General features: G+C 39.5%; 1 protein-coding gene across 1 annotated transcript in view; it reads left to right on the plus strand.

Annotated features, from left to right (window-relative positions):
* The first annotated feature begins 3,072 nt into the window (after positions 1 to 3,072).
* Positions 3,073 to 22,185, plus strand: part of PLPPR5 (phospholipid phosphatase related 5) — a 165,182-nt gene continuing 146,069 nt past the window's right edge. The window contains exon 1 of the mRNA XM_072128960.1: positions 3,073 to 3,951. Within this exon, the coding sequence (XP_071985061.1) occupies positions 3,721 to 3,951 (231 nt within the window). The 5' untranslated portion in view covers positions 3,073 to 3,720. The remainder of the gene's footprint in view (positions 3,952 to 22,185) is intronic.

Raw genomic sequence — 22,185 nt, forward strand, 5'->3', positions numbered from 1 at the left:
ATCACTAATTTTTGGTTAATGTACAACTTCTGCCCACATTCCCTGTTAGGCTCGCCCAAATATGTGTCTTTCATTTTGTTGTAGCTGCACATGTCCTAGTACAGATGTGTCTTACATCTTTTTTGGTTGAAGAATACATATACTTAGTGTATTATTGGTAATTAGTATAAGACTTAATGCCCCCCCCCCCCTCCCACTCTGTGGAAAACCTGTGTGGTACAGTCCATACAAAATATAGGATAGTCTAATCTGGGTGTCACAGAGATCTCGATAGAATAGTTGATTCATTCGAGGTGAATTCAAACTGCTGATGAAGAAGCCCCAATATTATAGATAAAGACAGAAACATCTATTGGAATTCCGTAGTGGCGTTTGTTTTGGCTGGAGGGTGCCTTTAATAAATAGATGTCCTCCAAAATTATATCTCTTTGTCAGTGTTTTACTCACCAACAACAGCCGACTGTCACAGCGTTTAATAGCCGCAAGCACTCAGCCTCAGTGGATCCTCTATAATAGTGGACAATGCAAAGAAGTTCAGTCCATTCTGCTACTACAATACAGTGCACCTTGGACTGATACACTAGTGCCAGTAACCCTCTCCCAATATTATTATACTGTATTCCATCCCCTGTTTTTACACCTTGCAAAGTCTCATTAAAAGAAGATCCAAACTATCCCCCCTCGGGACACGTCTGTTTTATGTATAAATACTTGTATTCCCCATAAAATATCAATGCTGTTGGAGATTTTCCTAAAAGCTATGACTTGTGAATTGGTTGTAAAGAAAATTATGAATTGATTACCCAAACCAGTCTCATTATAAGACTGGCACTGCTAAGGCTAGATGAAGAGAGTCTGAGGTCTAAGATATAACCGCAAATGCAATTACAACTGGGCGTTACCATTTTTATAATTTACAGAGTGAATTTTAAGAACAGGGAAAGGGAAGCAGTTAAATCCCAGTTGGTTATTTTCCATTATAACAGAAGAAGTGATTGGTTGTCAAGACAGCTGGAAGCTTGTGATAGGCTCCCACAACTTTAACAGTTTCATTTCCAGTCTACAAGCACTGAAGGGAGCCTGAAATAATTGTAAAAAAAAGTTTACGTTTTTAAAAAAAAATAAAGTTCAACCTCTCCCCCTTTAGAATTCATTGAGAAAATGATAAATTCAGGTATTTACTTAAATAAACATGCTGTATCGGAAAAGGTGAATAGTTCCCTGTATCCATCTGGTATTTATTGGTTGCACTCCTGTAGGTTGGGGGTACTACCCTAAATAACATATGTAATCCATCCTGGCACACCAAGGGTTGAATGCTTATTCAATGTGCTTTTTATTTTTATTTTGCGGCTTTGTTTGTGTAATGTTTCGACCTGTCAATAGGTCTTTGTCAAACTCTTATTGCCGCTGTGGTAATGAAAGTGAAAGTAAGAGGATTTGTATTAAGATGCTCTCTGGAACCTAAATACATTTCAAGACCAATCAACGTAAAATTATGACTAGTCATTAATGGTGTATATGAGGGGTTCATGTGCTGAGCCCTCTCATTACAGGGCAGGTATCTGCTGTATTTTACTCCTATGATCGGCAATTAATCTGTTAGGTCTCTTCAATGGTGGGTGCCAATTGGTTGCACAGACAGCTGGAAACCTGTAAGAGGCTCCTGGGACTGTAAAAGTTTCTTTTACAAACTTTTTACAACCACAAGGAGCCTGAAATTGTAAAGAAAATTGTTCAAATTTAAAAATATATACATATAAAAATCTTAAATTTCTCCCTAGAACACGTATATAAACAAATAAAATCATCAACTAGTTAATGGGGTTTTCCCACGAAGACAAGTTAGGCCCTATCCACAGTATAGGGCCTAACTTGCTGATCAGTGGGGGTCTCAGTGCTGAGACCCCCACAGATCACATAAAAATACTATGTCAGAGATTAATGGTGCAGAACGGTCATGTGCTGCCATCTGCTCCATTAGTCTGAGGAGTGGCGAGGGGTCCATCGTTTTCGCGATCTGGGGGGTCTCAGCACTGGAACCCCCACTGATCAGCAAGTTAGGCCCTATCCCAAGAATAGGGCCTAACTTATCTTCGTGGAAAAACCCCTTTAAAGGGCTTCCAAAATGTCCAATTAAACTATATCAATGTAATAATCTAATGTGGTGAACGATATAACGGAAAAAATAGTCCAAATGTTCAAATTGCCATTTTGACATCCATAAAAATTTTAATAATTGTGAACAAACATTCCTACTAAAATATATCAATAAAAACTTCAGCTCATTACACAAAGATAACGCCATGTACACCGAAGTATAAAAAAGTTATGGTTGTCAGAATATTGCAATTTTTTTATACCAAGATTTTACTTTTTTTTTCTAAAATTATTAAAATACAAATACATTACATTCATTTAGTAGCTCTGTGATTTTTCTCACCCAAATAATAAAGGGGAGGTGTCAATGTAACTGCATAGTAAAAGCCGTAAAAACTAAGCCCACATAAAAATGGTTCAAATGTTTTTTTTTAATACCACAAAAGTTGGAATTTTTTTTCCACATTCCCAGTACTTGGCACAGAATATTGAATGGTGCCTCTCAGAAGTACAATTCATCATGTAGATAACAAGCCCTCATATATTATGTAAATGGAAAAATCTGGAAGATATGATGTGTGGAAGGAAGGGAGCAAAAAATGAATATGCAAAAAGCTAGAAAAACCTGGTCATGAAAGAGTTAAACTCTGCTACTCCGTTGAATTTGTCCTTTTTTGTCCCACTCTGCCGCTGGCGATTTTTTTTTTTTCCAGCTACCAGACTTTTTTTTAATCACGTCATTACATATTTTATTCTTCTTTCTGTTTTGAAATAAACAAGCGGATTGGAATAAGAATATTTGTTATCATTACTTTCCCTTTAAGAGACTTATTTGTGAACTGTCCTCTCCTGAAGTGCAGAAGAGGTGGATTTATTCTAGGCTATAAAGAAATCATTAGCTTTTTAAAGGGGAGGAGTGTAAGCAATGAGGAGGAAGTTACTCACATTGCAGATATTAAAAAAAAAATTGAGTGATTTGCTGGGTTTATCCTCTGCACAATCTGTATGGCGGAGAGGTGTTTACATCTGGAGTAGCCATAGGAAGGATCCTTGTGAATACCTCCTGTATTCTATCACTTCCTAATTCCCATCCCCACAGCTCTGTGCTCCAGATCAGGACAAGGGCTTCTCTGTCTCGCTCTACACAGTGGGAGGATCTGAACCTCACTGCTGGGATTTCTGCTTAGAAATTCCAGCCTCAAATAGTAGGGAAGAGAAGGATGGCTTTGCAATGGGGCAGGCTCACCACTTGAATTTCTTCTCCAAATACAGCACTGTGGCAAGGAAGAAAAAAAAAGCTATCTTCTATTTCTCGCCACCTGGGAAGCAGCTGGAACCATGTGAATTGTCTTTGGCAGCTCCGATGGATCAGTGATCATTCTGCTGTGGCATCAGTCTTACTATGTGTGGGCATCTGATCTGAATCCGCCAGTGGATCCAGACGAGCAGTAGATGATCTTGTTTGCTGGGAGCTGCTTTCTGGGGGAAGGAAAGAAGGGAGCTGAAGTCAAGAAGCCTTGTCTCATTGTGTCTCCTGCATAGAGATGTAGATTTCAGCACTGGAGGCATGGACAGCTCCTGAGCTCTGCTTGTGCCTTTCATGTGTGGATGCTTCTTTAAATGAGTTTTCAATTCACCCTGACGATCATGCTTTATTTCCAGATGGTGATCATGGCAGGGACTGTAATGCTGGCTTATTACTTCGAGTATACGGACACGTTCACTGTGAATGTCCAGGGCTTCTTCTGCTTTGACAGTTCCTACACCAAGCCCTATCCAGGACCTGATGAGAGCAGTGATATCCCCCCAGTCCTGCTCCTGTCCCTGGTCACTGGGGTGCCAGTGCTTGTGGTAAGCATTGCTTTTCTCTTATATATCTTCTAGAAGACTGTAGCTTACACTTTTACAAATGTGCATGCAAATAGTCATCAGGAGGAAGGGGTTAAACATTGTGATAGTTGCGCTGATGGATTTACTATTTTTATGACATTTAGCAAATTATATTTTTAGTATATGACTCCGAGCCATTTCTTTGCATTTTTAATTCTGCATGGAATCTATATACATACATATATATATATATATATATATATATATATATATATATATATAATATTGTGCTATGGTTTTAACTGCCTGCAGCTCCCTCTTCTGACAATCTCCTCTCCCTGATTCCTCCTCCTCCTCCCCTATCCTCTCTCTGGGTCTGAAGTCACAGTGAGCTGTAATGTTCTGTGTCTTTGTACAGAGCAGATCCGTGGTTCAGTACTATAAGGTCCTGGGTCAGTATTAAGGGTCGTTATTCTATAGGATAAAAGAGAGGAGACTGCCTTTGGTATAAATCATCTAGATGCTGACAGCTCAGCAATAACCTCGGAGGACCTACATTGTGCTCCTTATAATGACATGAATGGGATTCGTGGACCATTAGGTGAAAATAAAGGGAGGTCCATATGGGACCTGGTGTATGGTGACAGCTCCATACATTATCAGTTCAGTTGGAGAATCAGCTTAGAGACGGTCGCGTGCTTCTTCATTCACAAAATGGAGTTGTTGAACAACCACTGACCCCTTATTATAGGATTAGGGGGTTTTACGCTGCCTCCTCTTTAACCGTAATGAATTTAAACTTTAACCCTTGCGTTGCTTCATAGATCCGCACCAGTGTCTATAGGCAACTAAATCTGTAACATCCACCAACACAATTCTATAGATCCTTGTGTATTTCTGCTACTTTGTCTCTAAGTGGTTATTACACAGCCTCCACTACTGCAGCACTACATGGATTATTTGACATCGTAATTGGAAGTCATTTATGACAATTGCTGTGGCACTTAAGGGGAAGGGAGCAGTGATGTGATGTATTAATTATTTCTTATCAGAACTGTTTCGGATCCTTAGGTAACCTAGGAAAATACTGCAACAGAGCATAACAGTAATATAAGGGGTCAGGAACGTTATGGCTAGCTTGTCCACGTACTTGTCGCATGAAGCTGCAACTTTATTGTGACCTATGACTGAAATGAAGGGGTTAGAATGAATTCTAAGTATGTTCCATGCAGAATAATGTAAGGTGTAAACAATAAAAAACAATGTTCTGTTATTCGATAATATAAAATTTATATTATTTAAAATGTATTAGAACGACAATGGTTAATATAGAATGCCCCATCAGTTACACAATTGTCATCACCCTGTGCCCTATTACCATACTGCATGGTTTACCTGTCACACGATGGCAACCAAGGGTCAACCTGAACTTTCTACTGCTATAGAATGGTGCCACCTAAACTCTATCCAGTAATAGTATTTCTGGTTATTTTTTCTAACATGTGGGTTTTCCTTGAAATATCTCACAACCAAGCTGACATCTGGTCTATTTTTAAGTGTCAAGGTCTGCTTTGTAGCAGGAGACTGCCCTGCTGATGCTGCCCCCCATATTGCTGCAAATGGCGCTGCCTGAGGCGAGAGGCTCAACTCGCCTGATGGCTGGTGCACCCCTGCCAGCAACACACCATACTTTAACTGAAGTTACAATACTTACTTTATGAGTAATGCTAATGTCATAGCTCATAATGATTTGGTTATGCGTAGGATGTATCTGGTTTTCGTACTGTGTGGTTCTGGTGGTTTTATGATGTTTGAATATATGTCAAATAATGAGTAGGAAAAAAATCTCATATCCCAGGAACAAATGAGCCTCCTTGTATTTCTATAAATCATTATTTGAAAACTGTCAAATCCAAAATTAAGAAGTTTTCTGGTAGGTTAAAAATATTCTGAAGTTTATAAATTGATACAGAATTACTGAATTGCTCCAATCCTGGTCAGATGTTGCCTTGGTTACTCATTGGTCTATTTCAATGCACAGGAAATAACTTCCCAACCAATCACAGTCTGCGGGTATGGCTGATTAACATTTCCTATTTGGCAAAGGGGAATAGAATGTAAAGATTTGTAGATTTTGTTTATTAATTTTTAAATCTTTTAATGGCTTGTCTATTTTAAACTATCCCCGCCCTGATGCTGGGACTCCACCAATCTGCTATAATTAGTGGGGGAAGGTTGATGGATCTCATTTCTCTTTAGCACCACCATTGATGAAATTAAATATTACAGAATTTTCTCAAAGTCCATAGGCTGTGGGTAACGCCCTTTAATATTTGTAAACATATCTTCTATTTACAATAAAATATATACATTTCAATTAATTGATCTGTAAACAAATCACATGACCCGAGGAATGGCCGATGTGCCTAAATATATAAGCTACAAAATGGACCTCATGCGGATACCATGCAGCACCTGACCATGATAATTTTTATAAATGTTTTTGCATGAAGACAGATCATTTGTTTAAAGGGTTTTTCAGTAAATTGTGGTGAAAAAAACCTTGGGAGACGACAAATGGGTGTAAAAAGAAAAGTGTTCTCAGCCTGCTCCAGTTCCAGGTTCCAGTACTGCGGTGGTATCTCAGTCTTCAGAACTGGGGACATCTCTTAGCACCATTCATTGGCTGAAGTAGGTTCCCTGACCCCCAGCACTGCGACCAGATTGACAGCACTGAAGACTAGGGTTGAGTGGACCCACTTAAGTTCGGGATTAGCTGAGTTTTGCTGTAAAAATCCTGCTTGGGTTCTAGGACCGGACTTGGAGCAGGACTACACTCCCAGTAACATCTGTGATCGGTAATGTTTAAATGCTGCCCGCATACTTATGTATGAACCTCCATTTTGAGGAGGTTCACGCTTCCCAGGACAACATTGAGGAGCAGCAATGCTACCTAAAATGGCTGCGCTCACACACCAGATCAGTTTAGGTGTCAATGGTGACTTTGCTGGCAGTATTTAAACAGTTGACACCCAAATTCAGTGCCCAGTCTGACTGTGGCCATTACCAGTGTTGGGGTTTAGCCAGACCCAAAACTGGACTTCTAATGATGTCTGTGGCCAGTCAGGGGGGTCAGCTCATCAGGTCAAAAAGGCAAAGTTCGGTACAAACTTTTGGGTCCGCTTATGCTTACTGAAGATGGCCAAGACCCCGGCAGTGCTGGAACTAATACTAAAGATAAAAACTCCTACATCATAGCCCTCCTCTTGAGTCAATATGTAAAAAATCCTGTGGTAAACCACCGGGTCATGTCTGCTGTTTTTGTATATCTGGAAATATACAATATGGCAATAACTACTTTACTGTATAGGACTTCAATGGATTACATAATAGGTCACTGTAAAGCTTGTAGCTTGTGTCGTAAAGCTTTGTGCATGAGACCTCAGTGTGTATAATCATGATCACAACATTAGTTTTGAGGTCTAAAGAACAGCCCTATAATTCTGAATAGTGGTACCTTTAAAATATTACATTAAAACAATCCCAAAATGATTCATACAAGAACATACAACACACAAGAAACTATATAATCACTCTCGTCGAGGCCATCACACAGACAACAAATAGCATAGCAGACATAAAAACATATAGACAGTAGATAGATAGAGATATAGATAGAGATATATGTGTTTTAGCTGTGACTGTAAATCATCAAAATATTTGTGGGTCTGTAGGGAACCATTACCTGGACCAAATGGGGGTAGATCTGTAAAACATTAACCAACATTGAAGACGGGATCATCCTCACAATCTATAACTCCTGTCCTTACAAGGGCAATACCCAAACTTTCCCTCGAAGACTTACCCTTAATCTGCACCATCTAACTTCCGTAGTGTTCCATGTGTTCACTATAACCACACTTATCAGGGGAAATACCAACCTTGTGTATATCCCTTGTGTTGCTTATATCCACAGTATATGTCATGAATACATGATTGTTGTAGGTCCCACATCAGGGACTTGCACATATCCCAAGAATGGGGGTCCGCATATCTATTTTTGTTGCTCCCATAGACTTGAATCAAGTTTGCCAACACTGCATAATCTACATGCAGGAAGCAGCGGGAAGGGGGTCACCAGAGGAGTGGTCCCCAACTAACATGTATTTATGACATAGCCTGTGGGAAACCTATTTGATAAAGGGTTCCACAAGTGTGTTTTGGTAGAAGCTAATAAACACCCAGCAAATATTGGTGCAATTAATGGTACCTATGTTGGAGGCCAGGACTTCCCATAGAAGTCTATAAGAACACATAAACAACAGATGAAACATGGATGACACACAGGTGGCCATATTTGAGGGTCAGTTTATTACTAACACAATCATGTCCTTCAGAGGTTGGGATAAGCTAGTGACATCATTTGCAGCCTTCCATTTTAATTTGTGGATACACAAAAGTGGATGAAGGGGCATTCTCGTGTGGGCAGTCAAATTCAATTCAATTCCTTTGCTATATACATACTGTACATTTCTTCAATTTTATGTTATTAATTTTTTTTTACCATAAATGTGGTCATATGGTCCCTTAGAAACAAGATTGTTCTACTTGGATACCACCGCTGCTGCAGTGATTCCACAAATAAACAAATCGTTTTTTCATCTTAAATGTCCGGGAGTTACTGCATGTCTCACAGACATCCTAATGTACTAAACACTAAATCCATGAGGTCAGACAGGTCTTAATCGTACATGTCTTGCTATCGCTACCAGAGTGTGGGGATGGTCGTATCCAAGGAGAGCTACAGTATCTTGTTTTTAAGGGACAACATGGCTACAGGCAGTCCCCGGGTTACATACAAGATAGGGTCTGTAGGTTTGTTCTTAAGTTGAATTTGTATGTAAGTCGTAACTGTATATTTTATCATTGTATTCCCAGCCAGAACTTTTTTTGGTCTCTGTGACAATTGGATTTTAAAAATGTTGGGTTGTCATAAGAATCAATATTAACAATAAAGCTTCATTACAGACACCTGCGATAACTGTTACAGTTGTTTACTGTAGCCCAGGACTAAAGTAGAGAAAATTACCAATTACCAGAGGTCCGTTTGTAACTAGGGGTCGTATGTAAGTCGAGTGTTCTTAATTAGGGGACCACCTGTATATTTATTGTTAATTATATTCACACAGAAAGTTTAAGGATGAGTGAGGGACCATTTCAGACATAGGGCTTGTCGAAGGATTACACACTGATGGCGTGCCACCAAAACTAACAAGGAACCCATAATATTGGTGCCCGATAACAGCACATGTTCCGGTGCAGGGAGTCATATTGTTTTCTGTAAAGGAGCCCATTTGGATGATGTCATATTTTTCCAATATCTTAACTATCTACAATATTTCCACCCTACCTGATTGGTTTGAAGTCTAGGAGGATGTTTGCCATTTAAAGTGCAGCCTCTGAACAATGGGGCAGATTTACTTTCCCTGCGGGTTCTCCGACGCTGATTCGTGTCTTCCGGCGATTCACTAAGGTAGTGCGTCCGATGTCCACCAGGTTTCGCTGCTGCGCTGAAGTCCGTCGAGGTCCGCCGGAGTTCACCAAGCTAGGCTGGGTGCAGGTAAGTGCATGTCAAGCGACACATTTTTTACAAAAATACAGTGATTTTTCCGAATACGTTGGGTTTTCCGACGGCCACGACCCCCAATTTCTGTAGCGTGCATGCCGGCACCGATGCACCACAATCCGATCACCCAGGGCAATTCAGAGAAAAATGGTAATATTTGGGAAACACGTCGGAAAAACGCATTTTGGGCATTTAGTAAATGACCCCCACTGTGTTTGCTGTTGGATGTAGTAAGTTGTTTTTGGATGTAATGGTCTACAGTGTGTATAAGATTCTATGTATTATATTTTAGTTCTTTGGATACCTATGTCATCATTTCTAGCCTACAGCTTCCATGTTATTCCTGAATATAATTCATCTCAACAATGAGATTTATAGGCAGTGATTTCCACTGAGAGCTTTTCTCTTTTAGGTGTCTTTTCCTTATTGTACATGCTGAGGCTCGCAGAGGAAACTGCCTGGAATAAAGCAGTAACAAATATCTTACCTCCTCCTGAGATACAAACAACACTTCCAGGCTCTTTTCTAGTTCTTGGCATTATGCCACAACTTCTACAATATCTATTTTATATTTCTTCAAAAGCTCGTATAAAATAATACAGTATTTAAGGTCCAATAAGGTCCAATGTATTTATATCATTATTATTATATTAAACAGCAATTTATTATATGATGTTAACTAGTGATGAGCGAGTATACTCGTCCGAGCTTGATGCTCGGTCGAGTATTAGCATACTCGGACCGGCTCGTTGCTCGGACGAGTATTTGCCCTGCTCGATAACGAGCATTTAATTAAAAAAAAAGAAGTGAAGAACAATAAAAAAAATACAATTAAAACATTTAATTTAATCGTTTAATTGAAGAAAAGAGTGAAATAACACAGTGCAGAATAGATTGCAGATGTTCGGGAACATCTACGATCTGTTCCGGAGACACGCGTGCAGAACGGTGTTCTCCGCAATAGTATTTGAAGAACAATATGTGTGAAGAACAACTTGCAGATGTTTCCAAACATCTGCAATCTGTTCTGCACTGTGTTATTTCACTGTGCTCGGTCAGTTTGTAATTTTACTGAAAAATGCTCGGGTCTCCCATTGATTTCAATGGGGCTCGTTACTTGAAATGAGCACTCGAGCATTGGGAAATGTTCGGTTCGAGTAACGAGCACCCGAGCATTTTAGTGCTCGCTCATCTCTAATGTTAACATTACATTAATTATTCATTGTTGTGTATTTCTAGATAATGGATCTTTTTCCCCGGTGGTGGGCCGTTTTGACTCATATTGGCCCAGTTTTCAGTAAAGCTTTAATTAATTAAAATAACAATTTATGTGGTGTCTTTAATAGTGTTTATATGTTAGATGAGTCATTTTACAGAACTGCTGTAAAATAATAATCTTTTATAAAGAATGTGAATTATATGTCTACAGCTGTTTCTATTATGTGTAATGTGCTGTATATGTGTGTATTGTGTCTATTCATAGACGTTGCATGTAAATATTTCCAGCAGAGCTGTTCTCAGTCTCTAGGCATTCATGCTTTTATCATTACAATCTTACAACTATGTTCCATCATTAAAGTACAGGGCATTGTCTGGCTGATACTTGGCAAATTATCATATGAATATACATACAGGCAGTCCCGGGTTATGTACAAGATAGGTTCTTTAGGTTTGTTCTTAAGTTGAATTTTTATGTAAGTTGGAACTGTATATTTTATGATTGTAACTACAGACAACTTTTTTTTTTGTCCCATGACAATTGGATTTTCAAATTTTTTTGGTGTAATGGGACCAAGGATTATCAATAAAGCTTCATTACAGACTCATTACAGCTGATCATTGCAGCCGGGGACTAAAGTAACATCTAGAGAGCTTTACCAGAGTTAACATTGGGCAAAAGGGTGTGTTTGTAACTAGAGGTTGTCTGTAAGTCGGGTGTCCTCAAGTCGGGGACCACCTGCATATGTTTTCATCCCAATTCTTCATTCTAGAATAGAATAGTGTATTGGCCTCTAAGTAGGCAGATATAAGGGTTACAATCCAATAAATTGCTCTTTTTTGTTTAATGTAGACAAACATCTAAATTAGGACTTTCAAAAAGCCCCATAGGAAACTTTTTAGAGTAATTTAGGAAGCGGAGTATATACAGCCAAAATGAATTCCCTGCAAGGCATCATTAAGATTCATTACAAATATTTTGCTACCATGTGATGCAGTAAGATGTGAAATCTACAACGAAAAAGAGCAGATTAAGTACAGACAGTTTAAATCATAAATATATTGATATTATGTGAAATATTATTATTGAATATGTTCGGGAAGATAAGCTCAGTATTATTACATTTCCGATCCCAGTTCTGTAGTGTTTTCCAGGATCTGGGCTTATCAATATCTATTCTGACCTAGTTTGGTTATTTTAGGCTGAATTCCCATTCATAGATCAATTTTCTCAATGGATGCACCAGTTATCTAAATCCACAGTGTCAAAGGATATTGGATTTTTACCAGCTCAGTTTTCTTGGGGATCTGTCAAATGCTTCTTAGGTTACTGATAAAAACACATCTATTATGTATACATAGCCCATCTATGTACCAACCTTAATGGGGTTCACCATTGTTATTCCCTGTCCACAGGACAACACAGGATAACATCTTCCACTTGAGAAAATGTCCCTCACATAAATCCATAGGAGAAGAGAAGACCGGGTTTGAGGGCTGACTGCTGGGACCCCCCCAATGACTAAGACAAGGGACCACCACAGTTCACAATAAAGTGGGCCCCATTCTCAATTAATGAGTGCATGGGTACATTGAGCATTCTTCCTGATGCTCCATTCATTGTCTATTGGAGTGCTGTACATACAGGAACACTGCACATTTCAATTTCTAAAGTTCCCATAACATTGGGGCCCTCACATAACATTCATTTAGTCAGAACGGAACCACTATTCTTGTGAACTGAAGTTGTCTGTTCTCATGATCATGGAGCTACCTCTATATCCCTTTAATTTAACTAGTGTAGCATACATACATTAGTACATTAGTATTAGCATACATACATTAGTATGGTCAGTGGCAAAGGACGTCTGAGCATTACTGGATTATAATATGGAGGATATTGGGCAACAGCCAGGGGTCCATGTCTTCTGAAAGTCTACAGAGAGGTCCTCTCCCTACTTCCTCAAGACTCTTGGTTCTGCCTCCATGTATTATCTGTAAATTTCAAACCATAGAAAAAAAATGATGGGGCCCATGGCAGTCTTAATCCACCCCAAAGTCTCAGGACTGCATAAACAAAGCATTAACCCCTTAACGCTGAAGCCACTTTTCACCTTCCTGACACAGGCTATTTTTTAAAATCTGACATGTGTCTATTTAAGTGGTTATAACTTTGGAACGCTTTAACATATCCAGTTGATTTTGAGATTGTTTTTTCATGACACATTGTACTTCATGCTGGTTGAGAAATTTAATCAATATATTTAGTATTTATTTATGAAATAAATGGAAATTTGGCAAAAATTTTGAAAAAAACAATGTTTTCCAAATTCTAAATTTTCTACTTTTTGTAAAGTTGGTCATATCACTAAAATAACTTGCTAACTAACATTTTCCATATGTCTGCTTTAACTTGGCATAATTTTTCAAACATCTTTTCCTTTTTTTAGGATGCTAGGAGGCTTATAACTTTAGGTGCAATTTTTCAGATTTTCACGAAAATCATCAAAACCTACTTTTGGAGGGTCAATTTAGTTAGAAGTGACTTTATAAGGCCCACATGACAGAAACCCCCCACAAATGACACCATTTTAGAAACTATACCCCTCAAAATATTCAAAACAACCTTTGGGAATTTTGTTAACCCTATGAGCGTTTCATGAGGGTGAAAGATAAATGAAAGTGAAATTACAGAAATGTAATTTTATCTTACTATAGATTCATTGAACACTAAAATTTGCACCTTCACAATGGGTTAAAAAGGAAAATGCATTTTACAATGTTGAGGGCAATTCCTCTTGAGTATGCCAATACCCATTTTGTCACTGTACCCTGCTGTACGGGCACAGTGGGGCCCTTGGTATGGAAAGAGCGTTGTTTCGTTTTTGCAGGGCAAAAAGGCTGAAAAAGTTTTCATGTGTCAGGATGCATTTGGAGAGCCATAATGGTACCAAAACAGAGAAAAGCCCCAACATGAGACACCATTTTGGAAAGTACACCCCTTGGAGAGTTTAGCAATGTGTAATTTGTGTATTTTCTCCAACAGGTGCTTGATTCAATTAGGCCCCAAAAGGGAAAAAAGGTTAAAATTTTCTCAAAAAAGTCACTTTTACCCAAAATTTTTGTAAGCCACAAGGGATAAAAGATGAAACAACCCCATAAATGTGTAAAACTATTTCTCCTAAGCACAGAACTGCACCACTTTTGCATATAAAGTGTTGTATGGGTGCACAGTAGGGCTCAGAAGGGAAAGAGGGGCTTTGGCCTTTTAGAAGGCAGATTTGACAATAATCCTTTACATGTGTCAGGATGCATTTGGAGAGCCCTAGTGGTACCAAAACAGAGGGGAACCCCAACAAGTGTCAACATTTTGGAAAGTGCACCCTTTGGAGAATTCAACAAGGTGTAATATGTGTATTTTCCCCTACAGGTGTTTGCTTCAATTAGGTCCCTAAAAGGAAAAAGGTGAACATTTTCCCAAAAAAGTCACTTTTACGGCTAATTTTTGTATCCCATAAGGCATTAAAGATGAAACAACCCCAAAAAATGTGTACTAGCATTTCTCCCGAGTATAAAATTGCCCCACACATGCAAATAAAATGTTGTATGGGTACGCAGTGAAGCTCAGAAGGGAAAGAGGGGCGTTGGCCTTTTAGAAGCCAAATTTGACAAACATCCTTTACATGTGTCAGGATGCATTTAGAGAGCCGTAGTGGTACCAAAACAGAGCGGAACCCCAACAAGTATCACCATTTTGGAAAGCACACCCCTTAGAGAATTTAGCAAGGTGTAATATGTGTATTTGTCCATAAAGGTGTTTGATTTAATTAGGACTTAAATAGATAAAAGGTGAACATTTTCTTATAAAGGTCATTGTACCCCTAATTTTATATAGCCACAAGGGATAAAAATATGTAATAACCCCCCAAAATGTGTAAACCTATTTCTCTCGAGTGTAGAAGTACCCCACATGTATATATAAAATGTTGTATGGGCGCACAGTAAAAGGAAAGGGGAATGTTTGCCTTTTAGAAGCCAAATTTGACAGAAATGTTTGACATGCATTTGGAGAACCCTAGTGGTATAAAACAGATAAGAATCCGAAAAGTGACCCTAATTTTTGAACGCACACCCCTTAGAGAATTTTGCAATGTGTAATATATGTATTTGCCCCTACAGGTGAATGATCCAATTAGGCCCGAATCATTAAAAAGGTGAAAATTTTCCTATAAATGTCACTTTACCCCTAATTTATGTAAGCCACAAGGGATAATATATTAAATAACCCCAAAAAAGGTGTAAAACTATTTCTCCCGAGTGTAGAAGTACCCCACATGTGCATATAAAATGCTTTATGGGCGCACAGTAGAGGAAAAGAGGGATGTTTGTCTTTTAGAGGCCAAATTTGTAAGAAATCCTTCACATGTGTCAGGATACATTTGGAAAGCCGTAGTGGTACCAAAACAGAGGAAAACCCGAAAAGTGACCCTAATTGTTGAATGTACACCCCTTGGTGAATATAGCAAGGTGTAATATGTGGTGTAGTGTAATACACGTGGTGAAATGAGCATTTTGAACATATAGGTGGTTTCCAAATATGATGTGCAATGGAGTCCAAGATGGAAATTTCAATTATTTCTGGAAAGTTCAGTGCCCATTATGTGGCGCCCCTTATGAGATAATGGAGGGGTATAGGGAGCAACGGGACATAACAGTTGTTACAATTATTCATTTTACCGAAATTAATTCACAATAGGTTGGGCGTGAATTGTGAATGTCTAGTGTATAAGGAGGTAGAATATACCAGGGGACCAACTAAACTTTTTTCACTCTGGAGGTGTCGCAGGTCTCTTAGTAGTATGTAGTGTCCATCCTAACTCCTCTTTTGGAACAGACTCTTTAGTGAGTCCTACCATTAGAAGCAGCAGAATTCACCGGGAAAATGCTGTCCTGGCAAAACACAGGAACATCTAAACCAGAGGTACTGGGGCCCCGTCCTTCTTGTCCCAATATTAGTTTCCTAATATCTTCCTCTTGAAAACGGAGAAATGATACGGCAGGACGTGCACATTGGAACAGCACGTAAGAGTTGTACAGCATCATCTGAACAATGTGCACAGCCAGCACTTTTGTACCATATCTTCGTTTTAGTAGGGAAATTATCACCAAGTGTTGCTCTTATTCACCCTAGCGATGCCCATTGTGACGAATATTGCTGCTTTTGGCTGGACCAAATCGACCAGCAAATAGCGGCAAACATGGACAGAGGGGGGCAACAAAACCCCTCTGGACCGCAAGGCAAAATTGGTGGCTGTCAGGAACAGCCGCCACCCTGCCCCGATCACCGTGTCTACAGACATGGTGACCGGTATTACTGACGTCATAAGTAAATTCGCTTCTATTGGCTCGTCTGAATTGATGAGCCAATATCAGCGATAATAAACTGGGGGTGTGTGGGGGGGACGTAACCCTTCTGGTCCATGGGGCAGGATGGATGGCTGTGAGGAACAGCCGCCGTCTTACCCCGATCAGTGAACAGCCACCGTCTTACCCCGATCAGTGAACAGCCGCCGTCTTACCCTGACCGGTGTTGGCAAGTCACTACCCGCCGCACCGTTCTATAACAACGCTCGTTGGGAATAGGCTATACAATCTTTATTAATTTTTTAAGCAATTTAGACAAATAAGGGCTTATTTTTTGCAAGACGAGATGCACTGTAAAAAAGCCTTAATTTTAGTGGGTTTTTAGCTTATTGAAGAAATTTTATTAACTTTTTACGTGTGGAGGAAAATAAAATCATCAATTCTTGTTTTGGATTTTTAGCATTTTTTTGGGGGGTTGTTCACTGTAGCATAACAATAATATATTATCTTTATTCTACGGATCACTACGATTACGGCGATACCTCATTTATATAGTTTTATTTTTATTTGTCCAATTTTATTGAAGGAAAACTAGAATAGAAAAAATTGCATTTGTTTTAGTATTGCCATTTTTATAGTGGCATAATTATAGTATTTTTTGGTTTACGGAGCTGGTTGTAAGCTTATTTTTTGCATAACAAGTTGCTCTTTTTATTGGTATCATTTTGGTGCTTGTAACTTTTTCGGATCACTTTTTAGAACATTTTATGTAAAGCTATTTGATAAAAAGTTTTAATTTTTGGCAAGTTTTTGGGTTTTTTTTTTTACCACGTTCACCGAGTGGGTCCAATTATGATTAGGATTTATTGTACAGATTGTTACGGACGCGGCGATACCAAATAAGTGGGGTTTTTTCGTGATTTAGTGTTTTTTATACTTTATTACTTGTGTAAAGGGAAATGTGGTGTTTGGGGGGACTTTCACTTTCTTTTATTATTTATTTTTATTGCAAAAAACCTTTATTTATTTATTTTTCCTTTTTTTACAGTTAATGACATCTAAGCTTGAACAAGTGATCTTCTGATCACTTGTTCAAGCTTTTTTACAGGTTACACAGTGCAATACAGATGTATTGCACTGTGTAATGTAAGACACTGAGCATGCTGCGCATGCCCAGTGTCTTACAGCCGGGTCCTGTCAGAAGGCAGGGACCCGGCACCGGGATGAAGATCTCGCAGCCCCGGGCACCGGCAGTCCCGGGGCTGCGATTGGAGGAGCGGACCCCCCCGGTAAGCGCCGCGGGGGGGGTCCGATTCAGCTTAAAGAATCTTTAAATGCCTCTAACACGCCGCGGTCAGCGCGACCGCGGCGTGTTAGGGGTTAACACCCGCGATCGGAGAAATCTCCGATCGCGGGTGTTAGAGGCGGGTGTCAGCTATAACATATAGCCGACACCCGCAGCTTGACGTAATAGTACTGCATTTTGCGGGAACGCACCTCCCGCGATGCAGTACTATTACGTCAAATGTCGGGAAGGGGTTAAAGATCATTGGCACACATTTATTTAGCAATCTACATGAAAATTCTGACCTAGATTGCACATAAATACATGTACAAACTGGTTGCACATGTAGTGGATAGCACTGCAGCCTTGCAGCACTGGGGTTCAAGTCCCATCCAGGTCAACATCTGCAAAGAGTTTGTATGTTCTCTCTGTGTTTCCATGCGTTTCCTCCGGGTCCTCCAGTTTTCTCCCACACTCCAAAAACATACTGGTAGGTTGATTGGATTGTAAGCCCTGTGCAGCACTATGTAATCTGTGTGCACTATATAAATAAAGGAATTATTATTTATAAAGTGCTTCAGGTAGTATTGTTTTGCAGCTGCACTGTGTGCGCCACAACACAATACTGTGCACCCAAAGGGGCACTCCAGTGCGTTCACCACATTTATGTCAGAAGTCCGCCATAGTTGTGGCGCACGATCGAGTTCGCCAGAAAAAAGTGGATGTAGGTGGTGTGCCAGATTCATGAAGATGCGGATGGATGGATAGATAGTTAAGTTAATATGAATGGCCGGATGAACTGCTCTTTACCTGGGCAGTGTTCAATTTGGGTCTTTGTACACTATATGCCCCCCTTTGTTCTGCTTATTATTGGAAACTACTGTAACACAAGACATTTTATGTAGAGGTCTATCCCTCACCCATTCCAAATGTTATGATCGGCATTATTAGAATTGTTACACTACACCTCCAGCATACTGGCTCTGCCTGTACATCCAGCGTAATCTGTACGGTTTTTATGGGAATGAACAAAGCATTTCTAAATAGATAAAGAATGAAATCATGATTAATTAGACTCATGTGAAACTAGAACTTTCCAAACCCCCGGGGTATTTTTATTGAGCCACTAATGAAAATAGAGCTTCAGAAGAATGATTTAATCACTCTTCTAGTGACACAAATCAATACCAGCAGTGACTGAGGTTTGTGAAAATATTCCTTATTTATGGCTAATACAATGACCATCGGAAGATGTGGAGCAAAAGTGAGAAATGATTCCCATTATAAAGCTTGACCTTCGTGTGGAAGTGTTTGAAAGATCAGTTTTAATATCATTAAGTTCATCAGTGGGTGAAGCGTGGGCCCAGAGGGTTAACGCTCATATCCAATATAGTCAGAGAGATGACGTATTGACAGTGTACAAAGAGAAATGCTACACAATAGGTAATTGGTTGTCAGAAACTACAGGACAGATACAATAACAGGAACAAGCAACCTATCAGTTATAAAAAATATATTATAATCGTTTCTTATTTTAGCCATAGTAGATCCAAAGATTGTATAATCCACAAAAAGTATACTATTATTTAATATTTTTGGTTCCAGCACACTCTACAGTCCAGCTCAAAGAATATATCCCTTATACCAGTCTCTGTTATCACTGGGGCTTAGGCCAGTGGTACACAACTATAGTCGGTTTGTGAATAACGGACCTTGTGTTACCCATTTTGCCAGGGATGGCTACACAAGTATCATTTATGATAGGAGTCCCTTCCTCCTCTCGAAGTAGCTGCTCCAATCTGTAATCATTACCAAAAGCAAAGACTAGGTACAACTGAAGAGAAGTGACTCTTCCCTCCAGTCTCTAAAAGTGACTCATCTTCCGCTCATCTACGTGACTTTTTTATAGGTAACTAGGCGAGCTTTCCCATAAGGGAGGTAAAATTCTGGAAAACACAATTCCTACCCTACCTGGCCATGCTAGTAGTTTAATGGGTGGACCTTTGGGGTATTCTTTACCATTGCTTGATTCAAGCTGAGGATACGGGATCCACGTTCTTGTCTTTGATCACTTATTGCAATACCTGATGTACATTTTGTATTACATGATCATATGAATCTTCTGGTACTTCATATCATCAATGCTGAAGTCTCACACTTATGAACACATTACTAAAAGTCGGGTTAGTTCCAGATGCTAAATTTCGGCGCACTGAATGTTGAAGAAGGGGAATGCATACAAAACGTTACATGATGTGTAGACGGCGTTCCCTACCAGCTGCTATCTGTAAATAACTCTGCATTATCTGTCTACAACTATGGACTATAGAAGGCAAAACGCCATATGGACTTCAAAGTTTTGAGTACCAGTTTTTACTGCCAGATGTTAAGGGTGAAGATATTGATCGATTGAAATGTATGCAATGAGTTTTTGGACTACTGATAATACAAGCTATTGAATGAAGATAAGTAACGCTTCTGTGTAGTGTTTCTATGTGAATATAGCGACTGAAAAACCTAAAAAAAATGTCCCTCAGATTAATCCAGAGGAGAAAAGAAGACAGGGATGAAGGAAGGGTAGCTTCATTTCTATGGGTACATTTAATTCTCTGGCCATATCATTATTTTCTCATGGATTACTAAATAATCTTGAATTTCCAGCATGAGCCTAATCCCTTTTTGATGATTTGATAGTCTCTTCTGATGAATAGATTGCCTAGCTGGTGTTTTGGAAACAATACAGACTGCTGCAGGCCCCCGGCACTGCAGATCAGGGAAGAGCTGGCCAGGACATTAGGGATTTGGCTCAATCTGATACTGCATGCTGGAAAATACTCAATAAAATGTTTCAACTATCACATAATAAATGCCTTCTCTTGTTCAGATGATGTTCCCTTCACTGATCTAATCAGAAATATTGAAGTTCTCATGAATCCTAACAGTGTGTCTTCTGCTTCTCAATCACTTGTGCTTTGTGTGTTAATTACATTCAGATTTTCCCAATTGAGTCTTTGTTCCTCTCTGATGATTGCAGCATGTAAGTGCTGGGGTTAATTACAAATTCTGCATCTACTCTCATGTTTGGATGTCATAAAAAAAACATTTCAGCTAGAATTCACATGATTAAATTCTGGAGAGATTTTCACATGGGCACATAAAATGGCAGAAGACTATGGGGCACATTTACTAAGGGTCGGAATCAAGTTTTTTCAACAGTTTTCCGACTTGCGGCGAATTGCCCGGGATTTTGGCACACGCGATCGGATTGTCGCACGACACAAATCGGGGGCTTTCACGCAACAGAAAACGGGGCGTGGCCATCGGAAAACCTGACGGATTCGTGAAAACCGCAGAATTTAAAAAACTAATTATGTCGCAAAATCAATCACTCACATGCACCGGGAATAGGTTGGTAAACTCCAGCGGACCTCGGCGGATTTCAGCAGCAACACCTGATGGACATCGGACGCACGACCTTAGTGAATCGCCGGAAGACCTCGTCGGAGAACGCGCCACTGGATCGCGAGAGGACCGGATAAGTAAATGACCCCCTATGAGTATATAATAGCTGAACCTGTAAAGGGTAACTATCTCCAGAGATATAATGTGAAGCTCATAGTACTGAATGTCAAAGTCTGTAGGTTAAAGTTTCCTAATCGTCTTGTGCAATTTATAGCACAGTTGTCATTTTGTGAGTATTTGGCCACCTTACATGGACCAAGTGTGAATGCAACTTCTGCTTTGTCTACTGACTTCACATTGGGCACTTGTCATCATGTCTGTACCGAGTCTTGGCAGAACAAAGTCAAAATTAATGAATTTAGTGCTCTTGTTTAAATGTTTAGTGTACAAGGGCAGAGGATGCCCTCATAAGTTTCAAAATGTATGGTGTGAATCTTCTCTTACCCGTCATAACATCAGCTCCTACACTACCTAACTTGAGTCTCTCAGAAACCATTGATGTGTTTAGATTTCTTGTGTTGAATAGTCCGAGGGTAAAATGTGGCTGTGGAGGAGAATTTTTCAAGGAAATCACTGTACTTCTGTTGTATATTTCATTTCAATAAAAGAAGTTTTTTTAAAAAAAGATGCACAAATCCGTAGCTGATCATTGTGCCAAATCTACTCTTGTCTACAGTTTTTCAAAAGTTTATCTTCGTGAACATGGCTTTTTAAGCCCTCTAGCTTCTACTAATCCCAACTCTTGGAAAAGGTGCCCGAAAAGCTAACTTGGAACAGGAGGTCTCTCTTGTGTTCCTCAGCTGCCAACGTCTGTGGCTTAGAAGGGACTAAAGTGACTAGAGTGATAAGTTCCTAGTACATATCAAACTATATTCCTGATACCCTAAAATAAAAAGTATCAACGAGAATTAATATCATTCTTACTACAAAGGCACATCTTCCATTCTCTGTTTATCAGCTGCCAAAAGTTGCTGGAGTGACAGGTGTTGGATTTCTACAAATCTAATGTTGAGAACCTATTGTTATCTCTGCATCAGCGTCTTTTTTGTTCCGTGCTAGTAAGTTAAGGAGACGTTGAGTTTTGCTGTTATTCACTTGTCAGGTTGGCTGACCCGATTTCTGCCACACTCTCTCTCTCTGCACTCTGCCTTTCTCTAGCAATGGTTGTGGCTGTGGTTGCCTGACCTCTGGCTTGAATCTCTTACTACCATTTGATTTCGTGATTGTTTGCTACTGCAGTTGCTGTCCCGGTTCATCCACTCCGCATTTTTGTTTTTTGTTTGTTTGTCTTGTTCCATGT

This window comes from Engystomops pustulosus, chromosome 10, assembly GCF_040894005.1.
Source record: "Engystomops pustulosus chromosome 10, aEngPut4.maternal, whole genome shotgun sequence".
Taxonomy (NCBI): Eukaryota; Metazoa; Chordata; class Amphibia; order Anura; family Leptodactylidae; genus Engystomops; species Engystomops pustulosus.